A 22,654-nucleotide genomic window follows, 5' to 3' on the forward strand; every position below is an offset into this window, starting at 1 on the left:
GGGGTCAAGCTATTCTTTGCGGAGTATGTTTTGCCATCTTCTTTCTTCTGATTGTCTCTAACAACTTATTTTTTCTCTTAGGTCAGTGTTTCCCAGGTGAATTCTCTTTAGACGGATTTAAACCTTGCCAGTCCTGTCCACTTGGAACATATCAGCCTGAAGCAGGCCGAACATCTTGTTTTCCCTGTGGGGGAAGCCTCACAACAAAGTATGTCGCAGCAGTATCTTTCCAGGACTGTGAAACAAAAGGTTTGCTTTTTGTTACACATACTTAGTGATTGATAAATGTTGACATTACTTTGTTTATTCTAACCTAGAGCACAGAAAGTTAGTATTATAAAGGACTGAAAGCTTAAAGCACTGTGTATATGACGCAAACATATGATTTCCCAAATGCACAGCTAAATACAGTAGGAGTGTTAAAAGCTTTGTAGATGCTTTCTTGTATCAACATATTTTTAGAGTTTTGTAGAGATCTGTATCAATGCTTTAAAGGAATTCTCAGTCCAACACGAATACATTTTGACTTCTCCTGCTATCATGATACAGGACACCAGATGCTCATTGCTGACAAAGTATCTCTAGAATGTTATATGTGGCAGGGTTTGACTTTACCCTGTCCTTACCAATCATTGAACCTGCAATACTTAAGGCAGCTATCAAATTAAACTTAAAAAGAGTATAATTTAGATTTTGCAGTCTAGTAGGAAAGAAGTGAAAATGATGAGAAAATTATGCAGTGTCTCCCTTTAGGCATTAACATATTACTGTGCTACAATATTTATTTTAAGCTATTCATGTATACTTTTCTTACAGTTCAGTGTTCACCGGGACATTTTTATGACACAACAACTCACCGATGTATTCGCTGCCTACTGGGGACATATCAACCTGAGTTTGGGCAGCATTACTGCATTGCATGCCCTGGAAACACCACAACCGACTTTGATGGCTCAACAAATGTAACTCAATGTAAAAGTAAGCACTAATATTTTACATTTAAATGCATACTGCCCTTATTAGTTAGTTTATCTCTTATAATTTGCTTAGACAAATTGGGTTTCTTTTGTCAAGTTTAAAAAAATCTAGTGTTATTACTTAAATACAATTTTATTCTTTTTTTCTTTGGCTTTGTAGATATTGCATTCAGTTTTTAAATCATATTTCTTTTAAGAGTGGGTTCAGTAACAGCCCTCTCAGTAACATCAGCAAGCCTCCTTAGCTCTTTTTTCATTGCTGTTGTACCCCCTCCAGTGGTTGACAGTAAACATTACAGTAAATGAACCGTTTCATGATGGCCAAGATTGAATGATATGGTCGTATTTACAATGTATGAAAAGTCTGAAAACTTTTGATCCAAATTATTTTTAAAGTTGCTGGTTTCATTTTAAACAAACTATTAAGAAATTGTGTCTGTCTTTTTGACAGACAGACATTGTGGAGGAGAACTTGGAGATTTCACTGGATTTATTGAATCTCCAAATTATCCTGGGGATTATCCAGCAAATATTGAATGCACTTGGAACATAAACCCCCCATCTAAACGACGCATTCTCATAGTGGTCCCAGAGATATACCTGCCTATTGAAGATGAATGTGGAGACTATTTAGTCATGAGGAAAAGCTGTGAGTAATTTTAATGGATTTTTTGAAAAGCAGTTGAACTGTTTTCTTTCTTCATTTTTGCCACAAAGATTTCTGTTAGTTTTATCACGAAAGAGATTGCTTAAAATGCTTTGAGGTATATTGGATGTTTTTCTGCTACCTGCTTTAAATAAGTAAAAATAAGCCTTAATTTGATTTTCTCTTTTTACATTACAGTTTTTTATGGTATAGAACTTTTTTACACAAATGTATGTGCTGTAGAGTTCTTCAATATGGAGCAACTTAAAGTATACTATTATCATGCGCTTCTGGACCCAATTCATTGTCAAACTGAAACAATAGTTTTATTTTCATGATAATACTTTATAATCCAAATAACAAATCCAATTTTTCTGTTAAACAATGTTTGCATTATTTTTGTGTTTTGTCAATGGCAGGTAAAATAAGTCTCCGTAAAATGTAAAAACATGAAAGATTGTTTTGTTCACTGTGGTACAAACAGCCTTATTGAATGCGTGTTCTTTTTGTTTTTTGCTTATCACAGGGTCTCCACTTTCTTTAGCAAAGAACTTGCTGTCATGTTTATATTATAGTATACATTAATTACTTTGCTTTTTAATGTTTTGAAGTTGCATTCAAGGTGCCTTTTTGCCTTGTGTTAGTTTTTGTCCCACCTGTCTTCACCTTAATCCCTTGCGGCATCAAAAGAGTAATAAATTAAAGGAAAAAAATGCTTAGTACAAAGTGTTTTTTTTTTAAATATAGGGTGGAAGGGAGAGTGGTGTAGCAGATGGTAATGTTCCCTCGCAGGTTCATTTCCAAAGGGGATGGAAGCTGTCTTCTCTGTTGAGTTTCATGTTCTGTATGTGTTTGTTTGAGCTTCACTGGCTTCCTCACACATTCCAAACACATGCAGTAATATTGTTTGGTAAATCTAACATGGTCTGTCCAGGTATGATTTCTGCCATGTACCTTTCCTACTACTATTCAATAAATGGATGAATTAAAAGTAAAGTATTTCTGCAATGAAACATCTGCTTCAGCGACTACTTTCATTCTCATTCACTACAGTGAGCTTACTGTCACATGTGGAGAACACAATGAGTTACTCTATATCCAGTAACACTAATGCAATGCTGTGTTGATTTGCTGTCTTCATATTCTGTTTGATTTAGCTTATGATGTGTTCTGTGAAATACTTTTACATTTTTTATTTAAATTACATATTTTTGCTTTGTCTAGTAGTTGATTTTAACTTTAAAATAGAATATTTCCTTTTGTAGCTTCATCCAACTCAGTTACTACATATGAAACTTGTCAGACCTATGAACGTCCAATAGCATTTACTTCAAGATCCAAAAAGTTATGGATTCAGTTTAAATCAAATGAGGGCAACAGTGCAAAGGGATTTCAAGTTCCATATGTTACATATGATGGTAAGGAGTCTTTTATCTTTCCCTGTATTTTTAAAGATTTAATAAGACATCTGACATCTTTCATTTTTTTATTCTTTCTTGTAATTTATGTGTGTATTATAGAGGGGTTGGTGTTACTGTCTGTGTGGAATTTGTACATTCTCTGAGTCTTAATGGGTACCCCCAGGTTCTTTTGTCTATATAGTTAAATAGTTATTTAGAGTGTATGCATATATATATATAGTGTGTGTGTGTATGTATATATGTGTATATATATATATAGTAAACGGCACTATATAGCACCTGACCCGACACAGATTGGACACTGGAGGCACGTGTAAAATAAAATGCTTTTTTATTCTTCTTCAGCTGGAGGGCACGTCTTCCCCGTAATCCCCCAGCCACAACACAGTCCCAAGCACCAGTAACCACCAGTGCAGCACAATCACAAACACTCCTCCTTGGCACTACCACTCCTCCCTCACAACCTTGTCTTCCTCCACCCGACTCTGGCCGATGAGTGGTGGTCACTGGCTCCTTTTATAGGTCACCTGGAAGTGCTCCAGGTGTTTGATCACCAAGATCTGGCGGCACTTCCAGGTGTGATGAAGCTGCTGCCATTACGGGCTCAGGAGTCCCAAACACAGCACCCCGTGGCGGTACGTGCGGGACCCAACAGGGCTGTCCCTAACTCCAATTCCCAGGGAGCCCTGTGGGAAACTGAGGCACTTCACCAGGCCAGGGGGGCGGCCATCTAGCATCCAGGGGGAGGTATTGCACTGTCCAGGGCTGCTCCCCCTGAATACAGTGTGCGGGGTCGTCCCGACTGGGCATGGACGCCAGGCGCCTGTCACAATATATATATATATACTGTATATATATATATAGGTATATATATAGTAAAAGGTGGTATATGGGCGCTGACCCGACACAGACTGACACCGTGAGGCACACGTAAAATAAACTTTTTATTTTTCTTCACTTGTGGGGTATGTCTTCCCTGTGACCCCCCACAGGCACAACACAGTCCCAAGTGCCACAAACAAAACACCAACACACAGTCCTCCTTTGCACCACCACTCCTCCGTCAAGCTTCGTCCTCCTCCTCCCGACTCTGGCCATTGAGTGGTGGTTGCTGGGCCCTTTTATAGTCCACCAAGAAGTGCTCCAGGTGGTTGATTGCTGAGTTCCGGCTGCATTACCGGGTGTGGCGAAAATGCTACCCATACGGGCTCAGGAGTCACAGCTGCAGCAACTCCTGGCTGCGCCTACGGGACCAAACAGGGCTGCACCCAACTCCAATTCCCATGGAGCCCTGCAGGAAACCAAGGCACCGCTCCAGCCCAGGGGGGTGGCCATCTAGCGTCCAGGGGGAGGTATTGCACTGTCCAGGGCTGCTCCCCCGAACATATAACGAAGGGGCTTCCCGGCCGGGTATGGACGCCGGCCATCCACCACAATATGTGTGGATATATATATATATATATATATATATATATATATATATATATATATATATATATATATATATACACTTACATATACACAGTTAGGTTCATGAGTATTTGAACAGTGAAAGAAATTTTCATAATTTTGGCTCTGTACCCCACCACAGTGGATTTGAAATAAAACAATCAACATGTGAATGAAGTGTAGACATTCAGCTTTAATTTAAGGGATTTACCAAAAATATCATATGAGTCTTTTAGGAATCACATTTTGATACACAGTCCCCCTATTTTCTGGGGTTCAAAAGTATTTGGACATTTGACTGACAAGCTGTTCAATAGCCTTATGGGACCAGTTCCCTCATTGTTTTATTAACTATTAAGCAGGGAAAAGGTCTGAAAGTGGTTTGAAGTGTGGCGTTTACATTTGGAAGCTGTCACTGTGGACTGTCAATATGAGGTTCAAAGAGCTGTACATGCAAGTAAAAGCAATTGATTATTAGGCTCAGAAGACTAAAAAAACCATTAGAGTGATAACAGAAACACCAGGAGTGGCCAAATGAACCATTTGGTACATTCTTAAAAAGAACAAACACATTGGATGATTGCAGAATTGTGTTCTTGGTAAAGAAGAAGCCCTTCATAACATTTAGCCAAACCAAGAGCCCTCTCCAGAAGGTAGGCCTATCATTGCCAAAGTCTACTATCAAGAGAAAACTTCATTAAAGTAAAGACAGAGTTTACCACAAGGTGCAAACCATTGGTAAACCTCAAGCATAGGAAGGACAGATTACACTTTGCCAGAAAATGTTTTTTTAACATCCTGTCCAGTTCTGGAACAATTTTCTTTGGACATAGGAAACTAAGATCAATATATACCAGAATGCTGGAAAGTATGGAGAAGATAAGAAATGGCTCATGATCTAATGAATACTACATCATCTGTTAAACATGATGGAGACAGTTTTATGGCATGATCATGCATGGCTGCAAATTGAAATCAGTCACTTGTGTTTATTGATGATATGACTGTCAGCAAAAGTGGCAGGATGAGTTCTGAAGTGTACAGAGCTATACTATCAGCTGAGATTCAGACAACACTTCACGTTTCACAATACATGTTTATCTTTTATTGTGTCTTCTATTTCTCTATTCATTTTGTAAAGCACTTTGAGCTACATTTTTTTGTATGAATATGTGCTATATAAATAAATGTTGATTGATTGATTGAACTGGACATGCATTTCACTTGCTGAAGGCAAAACTGAAGGCAAAGTCCAGCAAACAAGCAGGTCCTGAAGACAGCTGCAGTGAAAGCCTGGCAAAGCATCAGTAGGGTGGAATCCCAGCACTTGGAGATGGCAAGGAGTTCTAGACCTTTATTTTATATATGCACTTTCATTGCTCTTTAATTAATATTGTTCTTTATCAGTATGCTGCTGCTACAGTATGTGTATTTCCCCTTGGGATTAATAAAGTATCTATTTATCTGTCTATCTAGACTTCAGGCAGTCGTTGACTGTAAAGGACTTTCAAACATATTCTGAAAATAATCATTATATTCATGATTATGTTAGTTTGTCCAAATATTTTTGAGCCTCTAAAAATAGGGCACCATGTATAACAATGGCAGTCATTCCTAAAAGGCTCATACAATATTTTTGGTAAACCCCTTAAATTAAAGCTGAAAGTCTAATATAAAAATATAGGGCTAGTGTAAGGCTAAGTCACTGTATGTCTGCAAAGATGCACAGCTGATGAAGGCTATACAGCTGAAAAGTTGTCGTTTACCTTAACCTTTTTTCTTATATATATAGTATGCTTTGATGTAATGCAGTCATGATGAGGGATGTGAAAAACAGATCGTAATGTTGGCCTCAACAAGGAATACAGAATGAAATGTAGAATGATGCTGTAGATAAGGTTCTGGCACACAGTGTCTTTGGAGACAATTAATCTGATATAAGGCAGGTGAAAATGTATGAAAGAAATAGACTGATCACACAAGATGAGTTACCTAAAAGAAATATGTAAACAAACTTTGAATACAGTTTTTGTTTTTTGATTTCATTCCATATCTTATTAGTATTTCAGGGAAATCTCTCTCCTTGGCATTTATTTCTTCTTTTTTGTACAAATCAATATTTGCTTTACATAAATTAACAAAATGCCCTTGTTGATTTTATGCTCTTTGTTATTTTTTCTGTGATTTTTGTTACGATAACAAAGACTTTGATCTTTTTCTGTACAGCATAAGTTTTTTTTTCTGATTAAGTCTGCTTCCTCTGATTTCAAGGCATCCGAGTGTGATTCTTATTCTAGTCACTCTTTGTGTGGAGTTTGCACATTCTCCACATTACTCTGATTTCCACCAAATCTTAAAGACATGCAAGTTAGGCAAGCTGACATGAATTGGTCCGCTGGGAGAAAGTAGGGATATGCACAAGTAGCCCCGTAGTAGATAAGTACTATGCCTTACCTTGAAGAAAGAGTTCTTGGAAATTTTATTTTTACTTATTATTCATGATGAAACAATTGTTAGTGTTGCAGGTTCATAGATTCAAAGTACTGAGTGTGAAGCCCAGGCTGGGCTCTGTGTCTGTGGAGCTGGCATAGTTTCCTAGGTTTGTCTGAATCATCTTCTTCCTTCATATGAAAGAGACTGATATTTAGCATGTCTCCATTGGACTGGCATGAGTGTTTGTGTGTTTTTGTTCTGCAGCACACTGATTGGATAGTCACCTTCTTTACACATTTCATCTGTTTCATTTCTGATAAATCTGCTTGATTAATCCCTACAGAGGATTACCAGGAGCTAATTGAAGACATTGTTCGGGATGGGAGACTCTATGCCTCAGAAAATCATCAGGAAATACTAAAGGTAAATTTAGCAAAGAAAATAAGAAAAATTAGACATAATACTCTCTAAAATGGAATAACACATTGTACCATTAATATGTAATGTTTGTTTTCAATGTAAAAACCTTCATGCAGAAGCTGTTAGCTGTTAGAAACCATTGACAGTGACTAATAAACAGTCACAGTGTGAAAAATAGAAAAGCCCTCAAAAATATAAAGTGCTGCCAATATATTGCCATCATACTGACACCTATATCTTTACTGCAAACTCATCATTTTATTCAGTGCTTTGTTCAAATTATTACTAACGTAGACTGGGGTGTGTTACTTTAATGATATCGTTGTCTTCAAGAAACATTTGACAAAGCTGTTGTCAGCTGAGTTTGACTCCTTAATGTTAATCTAACGTTACTCTTACGCTGTTCATAGACGTACTACGTTATGAAAGTTGTTTTTAAATAATGAAATGATTTATTAAGTTCTTAGAATGTAAGTATATTTTTAAAGATAAAGGAGTACTTTAAATTTTACTTTGTTTTTATTATATTACTAAAAAAATGTTTCCAGGTTAAATGCTGTGTAGCATGTAATGGTTGCTGATTTTCTTCATAGAGGCAGAAATCCTTACATATTGGTTTTTTTTATTTTTTTATTTCTAGGACAAGAAGTTAATCAAGGCGTTGTTTGATGTCCTTGCACATCCACAGAATTACTTTAAATATACTGCACAAGAGTCAAGGGAAATGTTTCCAAGATCATTTATTCGTTTCCTTCGATCTAAAGTCTCAAGGTTCCTTAGGCCTTATAAGTAGCTACTAAAAACGTACTTCCAGGACAAATTGGGTACTTATTTGGTGAATTCCCACAGAAGACGAGCTTTTAATAGTATTTGCTTCCAGTGTTGCCAACTCAGGAAATTTGGGCAAAATCTAGTGAAAGTCTGCTATTTGAAGTCAGTTGGGAATGAACAAGACTCTGCTGATGTGGCGATCGTGAAGACCATTTGATGGTGTACTCTTTCATGAACTGCTTTCTTTTAAAGAAGACTTTGAAAAGTACATTTGGATGTATTTAAATCTTCATGGAGTTATCTTACGTTGATGTTGCAGTGCATTATGACAGTATATGAAAGGCTAATTAATACACCTCTAAATTACATTTTCTAGGTATTCCAATATAATGCGGAGTACCTGCACAACAAACGACCGAGACCAGGTGATAGCACATGAGAATGCTTGTTCAGAAGTTCCAAAGGAGATTTATAGGTGTGGAGTAATGCACGGTTTTTAAAATTGCATGATATTGAAACATTATTTCATACAATAACCATTTGTTACACTGCCGCTTTACATTTGGTTGTCACTAACTAAACTAAACTAAATACAAGGAAATATTTAGTATGACACCCCTGCTGTCAGTTGACTTTTATTCAGATGATGACTCGATTGCACTTGATACACATCTGTACAGTGCTCTTGTTTCTCTTTTTACACCATAAGTGTAAATCTTATCATTTATTGATCCCTCCCAACCTCTCTGTCTAACTTTCGTGTTACTAGAGAGATCTGCCACTGTGAGCACACGAGTGTCCGTGGACTTCAGTCAATCGTTCACACTGTAAAACTGTACAGTTGGTTTATCGGGTCTCTGCCAACAGCTGTGTTCTGGAAGAAGGCTGAAAACAAGGCCAAGAGAGACTGAATGCCCCATAATGGGGTTTTTAAATTAAATTTAAAAAACTAAAGACCTTGGGATTGTAAAGTTTAAATATGACATGGCTCTTATTAAACAACAAGCTACGCTGTTCTTTTTGGCACATCTTGTATGAAAGCAGAGTGCTGCTCATATCATCTCAGTTAATGGCAGCAAGTTGAAATGAAAGTCTTACGGTTCTTTTTTACAAATAATGTGTCTTTTTGGAATTTAGGTAAATTGGTTAACTGTTGGGTTTATTTGAAGTATTGGTTATCTAGTTCCTGTGAAGGTACCTTAAAAAGTTAGAATGAAAACCTTGCAAAATTGACCTGTTTATATATTGAGCACAGGGCATCTGTGAAGTGAGTCAAAATGGAAAAAATGCTAAAGTCATCACCAAGCACCCAGCTCATGCGTCCCTAGTATATTAAGGGCTAGGCCTCCATTTTACTGCTTTTTTATAAAAGGCAAACGCATTTGTCATTTGGACTTTTTGAAATAACTAATACAGGAATATAATTTTATTTGTATACCAAAAATAGACATTTTCTCCTTAAAATATTATGTTTTAATTACTGATTTGCAGTGTATTAAAATTCAGAAGTCTTTGTGTCCCTCTATAATATTCCTTGAATTTATCAATTTAAGAAACCTGCATATTTTGAAGCAATGGCTTAGAGAAGTGAAGGCTGTCTCTGCGATATCAGGTGTAGGCAGTAACAAACAATGGCTTGGATGCCAGTCTGGTGTAGTTTACCCACCACGTTTACCTCCACACCTGCTCAAACATGGACGATATAAGAAATTCCAGTGAGTCAACTATAGAAAACCAGCAGCACCACACAGACTAGGCTGGTCCAGAAAGGTGGGAGGCAGCAGTGCTAACCATTGTGCCACATTCTCCTTTAATTGTCATGTATCAGTATGGTGCTGTTGTGACACGTGACAGCCTTTTCTTCATCATTCCAGTTGTATGTAGGCTTAAAATGGTGCTACAATACCTTCATCATTGCAGTACAGTGCTTTTGTGACAACTTCTAGTAAAACTCAAGCATGAAACAGCATACAGTAAGTGTATTAAAGTCCTACTCCAGAAGAACGTCAACCCAGGATGTGGAAGGTTTTTATTCAAGTGCTGTCCTTCAGACCCAGCAGATGGTTCATTAGTTGGAAACATTTTACCTGCTGCTAAGTGTGTGTAAGGCTTTAATATTTTGTCTCATATTTAATTATGTACATTATGTATAAAAGACTTATTAACTCTGTAATTAACTTTGACATTTCTTTTAGAAATTACTTCTGGACAAACATGAACTTTACTCTATTTTTAATTGTGTAACATTTTTGCTCTGAAATTCCCACATCAGCTCCAGCAGAACAGATGTTCAACAGCAGTTAATAACACATAATCAGGTATTTTAGGTGACTGATCTTTGTAACATTATGTATGTACAGTGCTTCTGAAAATAAATATACAACAACAGTTACTGCAACAACTTTAGAGAAATACTCCAACCAAAAATGTGTGTTTTCTTTTAATGTTGCTTACTGCATGTAGTTTATAATGGTGGCTGAGAAAAATTTGTAATCTCATGTTTTCAAGCAGGGTGGCACAGTGGGTACCGCTGCTGCCTCGCAGTTAGGAGACCCGGGTTCGTTTCCCGTGGAGTCTGCATGTTCTCCCCGTGTCTGCATGGGTTTCCTCCCACAGTCCAATGACATGCAGGTTAGGTGGATTGGCGATTCTAAATTGGCCCTAGTGTGTGTTTGTGTGTGTCCTGTGGTGGGTTGGCACCCTGCCCGGGATTGGTTCCTGCCTTGTGCCCTGTGTTGGCTGGGATTGGCTCCAGCAGACCCCTGTGACCCTGTGTTCGGATTCAGCAGGTTGGAAAATGGATGGATGTTTTCAAGCAGAATGGACAGAAAAAAGCTTATAATGTAATAGAAGTCAACAGTGACCAGTGCTGTACAACAGCAAATAACTGGAAAAAATGAAGAAAATGTTACCCATGTTGCATAATCCACACGTTAATTATCCAGTTGTATACTCAAAACACATGCATTTTTTGATATAATGTTAAATAAATACTTTGTGAATAAACAGTGCAAATTATAAACAGCAAGCTAAAGCATCATGGGAAAGACATTTTGAATTGAAGACAGGACTGACATGTGGACGATGCAATGCGAGTAAAGGGAGATTTGGACTTTTTCGCATTGTTTGCCATCGTACACCACTGGTCACTTTTACCTTCTATTCATCATCTTTTTCTTCTCCATTCTGTATGAAATCATGAGATTGACATATAAAAAATATCAATTTTGGATGGAGTATTCCTGTAATCATCCCTTGCCTTTAAATAAAGAGAATGATTCGCTCCCATAACATGTCGTCCTGTTTTCTGTTTGTCTTCACAAGGTTTTAATCTTGTGCACGTCTGTTGGTTTAATTTTGTTAATGTGATTTGTTTTGCAGAGATTGTGGAGCCCAGATCTGTAACTTGGTTTTAAAAAAGATTTATCAGTAATGAAAGGGATCTTAGGTCAGTGAGGCAGAGCAAAACTTTACTCATGGCTCTCTTTATTAGTTCTACTGATGCAGATTTCTTGAAATATTTTTTCCTTTTTCTGTCAACCCAAGTTGCTGGCTTAATATTTGTCTACATGCATTGAAATGTTGTAAATAGTAGTAAATAAATTCACATTTCCCTGTTGCAGTCTATTTTCTTTTTGATTTTAATAATGTGACTATTATGTTTCCTAACCAGCTAAAAGAATAAATTGCTAAAACAAATGTTTAATTAGCTATAGACTGCACAAAATTATTAAAGGAATACTCCCGCCAAAAATATTTTGTGTATATATTATGTACCTTGTGTAGTTTGTGGAAAAAATGTTAATGTCATGATTTCATGCAGAATGAAGAGAGGAATGTTTATGATGTAGTGGACGCCACTTGTGACCTGTGCTGTACAACAACAAACAATGTGAAAAATTGTCTGTGGAGAAAGAAAAAAGCAATTCACGTTTGTCATCTTAAGTAATCCACATGTCATTTATTCAGGCGCATGCTGATAACATTAAAACCTGCAGGAATACATTTTTGTGAATCATCCAAAAAATTTAATTTCTGCACTTTTCTCCATTCCCCATGGTAAGAGTTACCCGGTAGCTGTGTGCATTTGTGGCTGCACACATTTGTCACTCCACGCTTTCAAAGGAAAGCCAACTCAGCGATATAGAAATCGGTTGGCTCACAGCTCCATTCTTTGATGAGAAAACATAGTCTACAGACGAAGAGTTGCAGTAAGATGGCAGCCACACGGATGGACCCAGCCTCAGCTTGGCAATGGACAGAGAATCTGGATCAGTACGTGAAGAGAAAGCAGTCATGGAAGAAGAACAAAAAGATAATCAAGAACGACTGCCACTGTTCAGCAATATGTGAATGTCAGAAGAAAGGAAAAGCATGATCAAAAATGAGGAGGCTTCCAAATCAACAGAACTCAGATTTTGAAGAAGGAACCGGACGATCCTGTGTCAGTAAGGAAATTGTGATTGGTGAACACATCTTCCCTCGGAGCACTTTGGAATTTCTGGTTAGGTAATTGAGTAGCAGATGCTTATTTATCATAACCCCAGGAATTGGAAACATTAAACAGGAAGAGGTCAAAGGATCCGAATTTCATAAATTTGTAGAGACCTGAAATTAAATTATTGAACCATTGGTTGTTTATTGAGATAAGCATTCATCTCATTAAAGTCAGATCAGGTGCTGATGATGGCACAAATTGATGCATGAGTAACGACAGCCAAGGATTGTGGCTGAGCAAAAATAAAATTGAAAGTGAATGATGTCATAAAATATTGCAAAGAACTAGAAAAATAAGTTGGAACATGCAGGATGGTAACGTTACACAGAATGAAGAGATGGAGTGCCAGCCAGCAACCCCGAAGATGATTGGCACCGGGCAAATAAAACAACACAAGAGGGTGCAACAACAGGCATATAAGACAAGTACAGAAAGTCAAGTTACTGAGGGAATGGTCCATCCTTTTTAAGCAGCGGTCCTCAATGCTCACCCAATGCTTCAGGATATTTTATAATGCCAACCCAGAAAGGGCAGGGCTTCATGGCGGAAGCAGAATCTTGGTCACCAGTCATCCAGGCAGTGAGCCTCAGAACTGCAGATGCAGAGTAACAGCATGTGTCACTTCAAAATTCAGCAGTGCTTCTGGTGTTTAACCAGCTGAGGGTGGCATGTGCCACTGCTCTCTTCAGATCACTACAGTGACTCCTTCAAGTGGCACATTTTAAATTCAAATCCTTGATGTTTGCCTACAAAATGGGTCAGCATCTTTATATATGCAAATTCTTGTGAGGTCCTATGCTCCTTCTCGACAGCTCAGGTCTGCCAATGAACAGTGTCTGGTGATGCCACCATCAAATCTCAGTCCAGACTGCAGCTCCTAGCTGGTAGAATGAGCTGCCCACTTCCATTTGAATGTGTGACTCCCTCGATGTGTTCAAGAAGTGACTGAAGACTCTCATATTCGGTGAATTTCTTTGTAACTCACTTGTATTTTGTTCTGTGCTCGTCACCTGCGATGATCAATTTTGTACCATTATCCTCTTACGTAGGACAGTCCCCCAGGCTGATGCTTACTTGATTATGTTGACTTCTTTTGTAAGAGGCTAAGCAAATAAATAATAAATGTTTACCAGGCCCCCAAGCGAGTGTGTGTGACAAAACAATTAAAACTAAAGAACAATAGAGAAGCAAAGCTGAGGAAAATAAGATACAATACACCAAAATGACCTTAAGCACCAGAAGATCCAGAAAATGTCTGTACTGAGACCAAGACAGCTGCTGCATTTTTTTGCAAAACGAAGAAAGAAAATGTTGTGGCCTACAACATCGAAAGAGGTGTGTGGAGATGTTTCAGAGATTTGTAGAGTAGCACAACTGAAATGGAATTGTTTCAGATCTTCTTCATCTTCTGTCATTTAGTTGTTCAGATTTGACTTTGTCTTGCAGGCTAATCAGACAAGAAGAACAAGAGCAGATCACACCTCAAATAGAAAACTACATCAAGGTAGGCATCTTGTAGGCAAGGGAGCCACCTGGCCTCAAAATGTGAAATAGGCTTGGGCCTGATAATCAAAGAGACGACCATTACTAAAGAGACTGAAGAGGAAGTTTATGTAATTTATGTCAGGACCAAGTTCATGGACTAAGAGAGCGCCTGCATTGTGATGTAAATCAGTGCCAAGGAGGGAAAGGTCAGCTGGAAAGAGACAGACGTGTATAGCAGTAATACAAGAGAGGAGAAAGACCAAGAAGAAGAAGAAGGGTGGAGTGTTAAAGAGAGAAGTGGGAGAAGACAGAGCAGAAAAATATAAAAGGTGAAGTTAGAAAGACCCGGAGAAACAAAGTAATGAATGGCTGTAGTGGGGCAGAGAAACAAGTTGAAGGTAAACGATCAATAAGGCAAAAAAAAAAAATAGGAAGAAATTAAAAAGGAAATGAGGAGCCTGAGGTGTTTGAACAATAAAACAAAGGCAGGGTGAGCATCTGGGACAGGAACGAGTAAAGGAAAAGGAAAGAAAGAAGCATAAAAAGTAGAAAGAGAAGTGTTTAAGGGGAATCAAGGGCCAGACGTCTTGAATCCATCCATCCATTATCCAACCTGTTTTATCCTAACACAAAGTCACAGGGGTCTGTGGGAGCCAATCCCATCCAGCATAGGGCGCAAGGCAGGAACAAATCTCGGGCAGGGTGCTAGGGCACACACACACACAGGAAAATTTAGGATCGCCAGTGCACCTAACCTGCAAACTCCACGCAGGGAGGGCCCGGGAAGTGAACCCGGGTCTTCTAACTGCGAGGTAGCAGCGCTACCCACTGCACCACCGTGCCGCTCCATCTTGATAGAAATAATTATTTAGGAAGGAAGTGACACAAGATAACATGACATCCTGGAAACTGCTTAACCCACTTCAGGGTGATGGAGGGCGCCTTGGCAGCATCCAGTGAAAGGCTCATCCACTCCAGGGCCAGAATGCCAGAGATGTAATTCATTTATAAATAAAAAAGAACATCAGGATATTTGTTAGTCTTGAAACATATTTGGCAAAGTGCATCAATTTGGGTCTCCATTCTACAAGAAAGACAAAGCAGCACAAAGGAAAGTTTGGAGTCGAGCTTCTTGTTGTTTGGCCCCTTGACTTGTGGGAAGGAGAACTAAGCGTGTCACTGGTTTACGTCTCCTCTCCCGCGGCCTCATGTATAAACGGTGCGTACGCACAGAAATGTTACGCAAGAACTTTTCCACGTTCAAATCGCGATGTGTAAAACCTACACTTGGCGTAAAGCCACGCACATTTCCACGGTACCTCATACCTTGTCGTATGCAAGATCTCCGCTCGGTTTTGCAGACTGGCGGCACCCAGCCTCAAAGCAGTGCTAATGTTCCTGTGTGGTTACACCTTATTTTCCTGACGCGGCTTTATAAATAGACTGAAACTAACCGCATATTGTTTATTAGTGTAATGCATCTGATTGTAATTAACTCGTAACAATATAATGGTCCAGGGAACAGCCACAGTACAGTATTCCAAATACCATAACTGCTTTAGCGTTGTTACTCTCACTGCACCTTCTTCTTCTTCTTCTTCTTCTTTCAGCTCCTCCCGTTAGGAGTTGCCACAGCGGATCATCTTTTTCCATATTACTCTCACTGCACGACTCGGAGTATTTATATCACTGTATCTGAGTGTGAATCACAGCAGCAGCTGATCAGAAAGAGAATTATCGGTATATAGTATCAAGGACACGCTGTCTCAGCCACTGCAAAACGTTTCAAAGCCTTTCCCGTACGGACCTCGCGGTTCAGAAACAGTTTCATCCCAAGAACTTTAAATGCACTCAATCAATTGCTCCTTGTAGAACTGTTTGTACTTATAAGTAGAACTACCTCACTGTAAACTTGCACTACAGTTATAATATTACACAACCTGCGCCACTTTATAAAGTGCGTATTTACATATGATGACGATATCATTTTTAAGATGAAATGCAGCAAAATATGTTTATTATATTATACAGATAAAACTTTAACTTCATTTAAATAATCTATATTCTTCTCTGGCATTGGCGTGAAGGATAGAATAATTAAACGTGTACTACGAAGATAGTTCAATGTTCCTTAAACGTTTTGAAGAATCGGCGCTCCCCAATTCTGATTGGGTATTTGGGGAAAGAAAAGCAAGGACTGCAGTGGCTACGCCAATATATATTGAATATAAAACAGAAAGAGAAAAAAACAACACAGCTAAAAACGCAGCGACAAATTTCGGCAAAATTTCGGCTTGTGTCATGAGCACGAGGCGGCTATGCAGTGTCTGCAACGGACGTGGCCATCCACCGTGCATAAGCTACCTTACTGACATTGGCGGGCGAAGGAGCCACCGATTCTTCCTCTGCCCAGTGCCACCACAAGCCTAGAGCCGCCCCCGAGTACTGCTGCAATAAATTATTTGATCGAAGGTCGCACACAATCACTGCACCGTGAAAGCCATGTTTAATAACATGCTTTAACTCCTATCATCATAAAAATGACATCACTATACATCTCAGTATTTTAGTTATTCAGAGAGCTGTAATATCACGAATGTAATGGATTCTGTGTCCTGTCGGAGGAAGAGAGCCGGTTTAAGAAGCAAGTAGTGATTCACACACATAGAGCACATAGAAGATCAAATACAAAACAAAGCATTTAACGTGCTACTTTAATTGAGATGTGATTTGAAAAACTGGTTAAACGTTTTTAAGATGAAGTTTATGATATTCTACTTTAATGACAAAATAAACTACGTGATTAAAGTGGAAATGTCGAGATTGAAGTTGACATTTGGTGCTTTTTCCCCACTGTGTGCCTTTTTTTTTCTCTGTACCCTATCACACACGTGCGCATGGGAGGCAGCTAAAGGGCTTGAGTGAAGGCAGTTCGGAGGCATGCAGGGGTGTGGCAGAATGCACTGACTCTTTTTCTCCCTTGCCTGTTGACCATTCCCGGGGGATTCCACCTGGCTCTCCTGACATCACTTCCGGGGCCGAGCCAATGGAAGTCGACCACACCAGCTCCAGTCCCTCTGATGTCACGTCCGGCTATGATCCAATGGTGTAAGACCACGTGCTTGATCCATATGACCTCACTTCCTGTCTTCTCCTTTAAAACCTGCCCCTTTCCCCTTTTTCCTCAGTCTTGTTGTGGACTCAGTTGTATGCACTTCAGTGCTGATTATTTTGCTGAAACGACTTTTGCAGCAAGGATACCACATTACACAGGTGGCTGCCCCAAACCTTTATCTGTCCATGTCTCGTTCTTGTGACAACCCTAATAAGCTTTCATATGACACTCAGACGGTGGGCTACAACTCGCCTTTTCACAGAGACTTTGATATCTGACAACTTCTTTTTTATTTCCGGCACTGTGCGATTTTGTGAACGTGAGCTTTCAAGTTTCTCCAACACGCTATGTCACTCGATCAACTTCTTTTTGTTGACTATACCACAGTTTACTTGAACAAATAGTATGTTTTTCCTTTGCCTCCACTTGGTATTCGCTGAAATTCTTTATATTTTCCCCTGTGCTTTTCCCATTGTCTTTTCACCGAAGGCTGAGCTTAAGGGCGATTTATATTCATTTGCATATTCAAAGAGGCGTAATTCTGGGAGGATTTGGGGCATTACTTTTCACGCTGATCGGGATTTATGTAGCGGAAGAACGTGGAAGTTGGAGTACGCACAGATTCCTGCATCTGGATTTTTCTGTGCATAAGCACATTTCGACTTTTGTGCTTATGCCATGTTATAGTGCGAGTTCTACACACGCCGTTATACATGAGGCCCCTGAAAACTAAATTGAAATACACAAAGATCAGAATTGTGTTCAGAGAACAAAGAGAAAAAGTAAAAAAACACAAAATGTAATTTGACAAGGCAGAATAAAATGTCTTACCCAGTAGCCCAGAAACTAATAATATGAAAGACACTGAAGATAACTCATTTGAGAATCCAGTCCTGGATGACGAGGAAGTGTAAGGTGACAACCTTTTATTTTTTTTAACAGTAATACCATCACACATTGCACACTCTCGATCATCAGACCTAGCTACGGAAAAAGCAACCTTTAAAAGAACTACCCCAGAATGGCGGCGCCCATAAAAAAGGCAAAAAGTCATCAAGGGAGAACATCAATCATATATAACATTGGTGAAAACACACAAAAAATAAACATGACCAATAGATTCCTTAACCTTCCAAACACCAGGAACTATACATAAATAAGGCCAAGGAACAATAAGAAAAAATATAAATAAGAAATAATATAAATAATGCACTGCTCTTGGCTGTTCTCATCAAACGTTTTCTTTTTGTCTGTTAATGTGATTGTATTGATGGTGAGCTTTACTGGACCAGTTTAGACAGAATATTTTTAAAATACCACGTATAACTCCTTACACTTTCACTGACATTACTGTTTCCGAGTTTGTGTAAGCATACATAGAAATGCGAATGATATTTTACAAAGCCCAGCCCCATGACTGTAACCCCAATCTGAATGATTCTGCAGGAGACCTTCACTGCATGCTGACCCTGTGTGCCATGGGTGGGTTTCGGAGGCATGCTATCACATTTATTTCATTGTGGGCTTTGACTAAGCGCTAAAACACTCCCTCGTGTATTAAAGGTGCCGCTTGCTGTTTTCTTCTTAGTCTGTTTTCACCCATGTTGCTTTTGATGACATTAATCGAGTCAGCACATCTGTTCAACATGCCCACTAACACATGTGACGCTTCACACACGGGACCCCTGGCTCCGACTCTGCCAATGTGCCACGTGTAGATCTTGTGAGCACAGCCTGCCTCTGAAGCCCAGTGGATGTAAAGCTTCAGCTCATTATGAACTCCGCACCGAAATAATCAGGTCAAAACCTGGTCATGCTGCTAAATGGCACCCAAAGTGGAGCGGCTCTGCCATTGTCACCGAGGAAACACGGCATGAATAGCTGCAGAGTGACAGCACATGACGGACGGGTTCTTTTCACAACCCACCCAGCCATGGAAAAAAAATTGTGTGTGTGCATGCAGTGTAATGCAGACGATACTCTGGCAGACAAAATGCTGCATTTCCAGGGATGTTTTGTTAAAGCTCTTTGGACGTCTCGTTTATAACAACAGCAGCATCAGCATCATCTTGGTCATTTCACTGATGATCACGCAACGGGCCAAACACAATGTTTAAAAAGCATTGAAGGAAAAAGAAATTAAAACAATTCATCTAGCAACACGGGTAACGTTTTTTATTAGTATGCTGCAGCTGAAGTATATGAATTTCCCCTTGGGATTAATAAAGTATCTATCTATCTATCTATCATATAGTGCCTTATCTATCTATCTATCTATCTATCTATCTATCTATCTATCTATCTATCTATCATATAGTGCCTTATCTATCTATCTATCTATCTATCATATAGTGCCTTATCTATCTATCTATCTATACTAATAAAAGGCAAAGCCCTCACTCACTCACTCACTCACTCACTCACTGACTCATCACTAATTCTCCAACTTCCCGTGTAGGTAGAAGGCTGAAATTTGGCAGGCTCATTCCTTACATCTTACTTACAAAAGTTGGGCAGGTTTCATTTCGAAATTCTACGCGTAATGGTCATAACTGGAACCTATTTTTCTCCATATACTGTAATGGACGTTAGCTCGACGGCGGTGGAGGGCAGAGCTGCATGTGACATCATCACGCCTCCCATGTAATCATGTGAACTGACTGTGACCGCAGTACGTGGAAAAGAAGGAAGAGCTCCCAAAGAGCGCTGAAGAAAAACGCTGAATACTTTATTCGCGAGATACAAGTTTAATGAGAACACACGAGGTATAAACGAGACTTTGGATCACTTTGTAACAGAGTTAAAATTGCTGTAGCGAGAAACTTTTAAGTGCCTGGTCTTAGCTAACATTAAATAAAGCCGTGGACATCGCAACATCACACAAGAGAGCAGGTCACGTGAACTGACTGAAGCAGTACGAGTGATCACTTCCATGCATCAAACCTGTTCAAAAAATGCATTACACAATTGACAAGGTAATGGCTTTATATGTCGTTCGTTTATAAAACAGCGGAGAATCTGTGTAAAGGCTGTTTCACAAAAAAACAGCGGAGCGTCTTATATGACCAGTCAGTCAGCTAAAGAAGGGAATCAATAAATATCTATAACCGTAATAAACGAGCAAAAAATATAATACAAGCCGTGAATTAAATAAAGGAAACGGGTACTTGAACAGTAAAGTAAGTCTCGAATAGCTACACAATAACTATAAGAACAATAAAACAGTACAGAACCGCGAAGCAAGGAGAAACGATGGCCTTATACAATATGGCATTCGTTTATAAAGCAGTGGAGAAGCTGTGTGAAGGCAGCTACACAAACAAAACAGCAGAGCGCCACACTCTGAATGTATTCCTCACATCACCGTTATACCCTCTGATCTCCCATTTCAATTGAAATGCCTCAAATTTCCAGTAAGGCTCTGCTTCGCGATGACAATTAATAAGTCTGGACAAAACTATACGTTGCATTCTCAAAAGTAATCTCAGTGCACAGCTTGGTCATATTACAACCGGACTGCTGAACTGACAACATGGTATACAAAGAGATCCTTAACAGATAGTTATTGGTATATTTTCCCTCAGTTTAAAAAGGTTTTCTTTTCTTCTTAATAAAAATTTAAAACCAGTTCTTCATCGCTGCGAAGCGCGGGGATTTTGCTATATACAGTATATATATATATGTAGATATATATGTATGTATGTATGTGTATATATATATATAAAAATATATAAATATATTTGTGTGTATGTATGTATATGTATGTGTATATACAGTATATATGTTGATATGTGTATATATACAGTATGTATATATATGTAGATGTGTATATGTATATATATATATAGATATGTGTATGTGTAGATATGTGTATATGTAGATATGTTTATGTGTGTGTGTGTGTGTATGTGTGTGTGTATATATATATATGACAGCAACATTCATATCAATGACAAAACAATTACATTGACAATCATGTTATGTTATTTTTAAAATGTTTCCTTTTCTTTTTCATAACTTCTTTAACACACTACTTCTCCGGGGACCATCAAGCCAAGGGGTCAGACCTGAGGTACCCCCCCCCTGCAGAAATGTGTGCACTAACTGCTTAGATTAAATGGGCTAAAGTCAAACAAATCACCAGGACCAGATAATATTTACCCTTGAGTTCTTAAGTAGGTTAGTGAGTACATATAATCCTGTCTGAAGACTCACTACTTCAGTTTAGCATATCCTGTGACTAGAGCTGCTGATTAACTGTACAGACTGCATCTCTGTTGTTGACACTAAAACATAAGTAACATGATAGTTATAATCTGTTACTATCTCTCAAGTTGTTTTGCCTGCCTGAAGTAAAGTCATCTCTGATGGAGGATTGCAGGAATCGTCAGGTAGAGGGGTCCTTTCGTCAGATTGGCTGGCCCAGCACTGTTTCAGCTGTGGAATAGCCAATAGGAGGAGGCAGCTTGATAGCTGAGGTCTCCAGGACTCTAAACAAATCCAAATCATATTATGTGATATCATCTACTGTTAAATTCTGCTCCATACTTGTAATATTTTTATTTTACTATTATATTGTATTGAGGTATACTTGTGTTCTGTTCTGTGTATTGTATTGTATTGACCCCCTTCTGTTTGACACCCACTGCAGGCCCAACATACCTGGAAAAGGGTCTCTGTCTATTTTTTTTAGCAAATTAAACTAGTTTATTAATTAATTGGCTATTTAAAAGTCAAAATATTCAGCTCTGTACAACAATTTAGTAACAGTAGAAATTTACAAAAATTGAAATCAAGTATGCAAATATAAAGAGCTTTAAACATTGCATAGATAAACTATATTTTAGTAATACTGCATGAAAACATATCCTATTAAACAAATACATTTTCAAATGTTCTGTTTTATCTGGATATTAAATAATCTGCTAAAGTTTAAAGTCCATCCATCCATCCATCCTCTTCCGCTTATCCGAGGTCGGGTCGCGGGGGTAGCAGCTTAAGCAGAGAGGCCCAGACTTCCCTCTCCCCGGCCACTTCTTCCAGCTCTTCAAGGAGAATCCCAAAGGGCGTTCCCAGGCCAGCCGGGAGACATAGTCCCTCCAGCGTGTCCTGGGTCTTCCCCGGAGCCTCCTCCCGGTTGGACGTGCCCGGAACACCTCACCAGGGAGGCGTCCAGGAAGATCAGATGCCCGAGCCACCTCATCTGACTCCTCTCGATGCGGAGGAGCAGCGGCTCTACTCTGAGCCCCTCCCGGATGACTGAGCTTCTCACCCTATCTTTAAAGGAAAGCCCAGACACCCTGCGGAGGAAACTCATTTCAGCCGCTTGTATTCGCGATCTCGTTCTTTCAGTCACTACCCATAGCTCATGACCCTAGGTGAGGGTAGGAGCGTAGATCGACTGGTAAATTGAGAGCTTTGCCTTACGGCTCAGCTCCT

At 39.0% G+C, this 22,654-nt stretch overlaps 1 protein-coding gene across 3 annotated transcripts in view; it reads left to right on the plus strand.

The window, feature by feature from the left end:
* The window catches only part of scube2 (signal peptide, CUB domain, EGF-like 2), a 95,793-nt gene extending 86,553 nt beyond the window's left edge, over positions 1-9,240 (plus strand). For all 3 annotated transcript variants that reach the window (XM_039748259.1, XM_039748277.1, XM_039748269.1), the window contains 6 exons: positions 82-249; positions 817-978; positions 1,429-1,626; positions 2,889-3,041; positions 7,270-7,349; positions 7,987-9,240. In XM_039748259.1, coding sequence (XP_039604193.1) covers positions 82-249; positions 817-978; positions 1,429-1,626; positions 2,889-3,041; positions 7,270-7,349; positions 7,987-8,139 — 914 coding nt within the window. In that variant the 3' untranslated portion in view covers positions 8,140-9,240. The remainder of the gene's footprint in view (positions 1-81; positions 250-816; positions 979-1,428; positions 1,627-2,888; positions 3,042-7,269; positions 7,350-7,986) is intronic.
* The last annotated feature ends 13,414 nt before the right edge of the window (positions 9,241-22,654 follow it).

The sequence above is a fragment of the Polypterus senegalus genome, chromosome 1 (genome assembly GCF_016835505.1).
Source record: "Polypterus senegalus isolate Bchr_013 chromosome 1, ASM1683550v1, whole genome shotgun sequence".
In the NCBI taxonomy this organism is placed as follows: Eukaryota; Metazoa; Chordata; class Cladistia; order Polypteriformes; family Polypteridae; genus Polypterus; species Polypterus senegalus.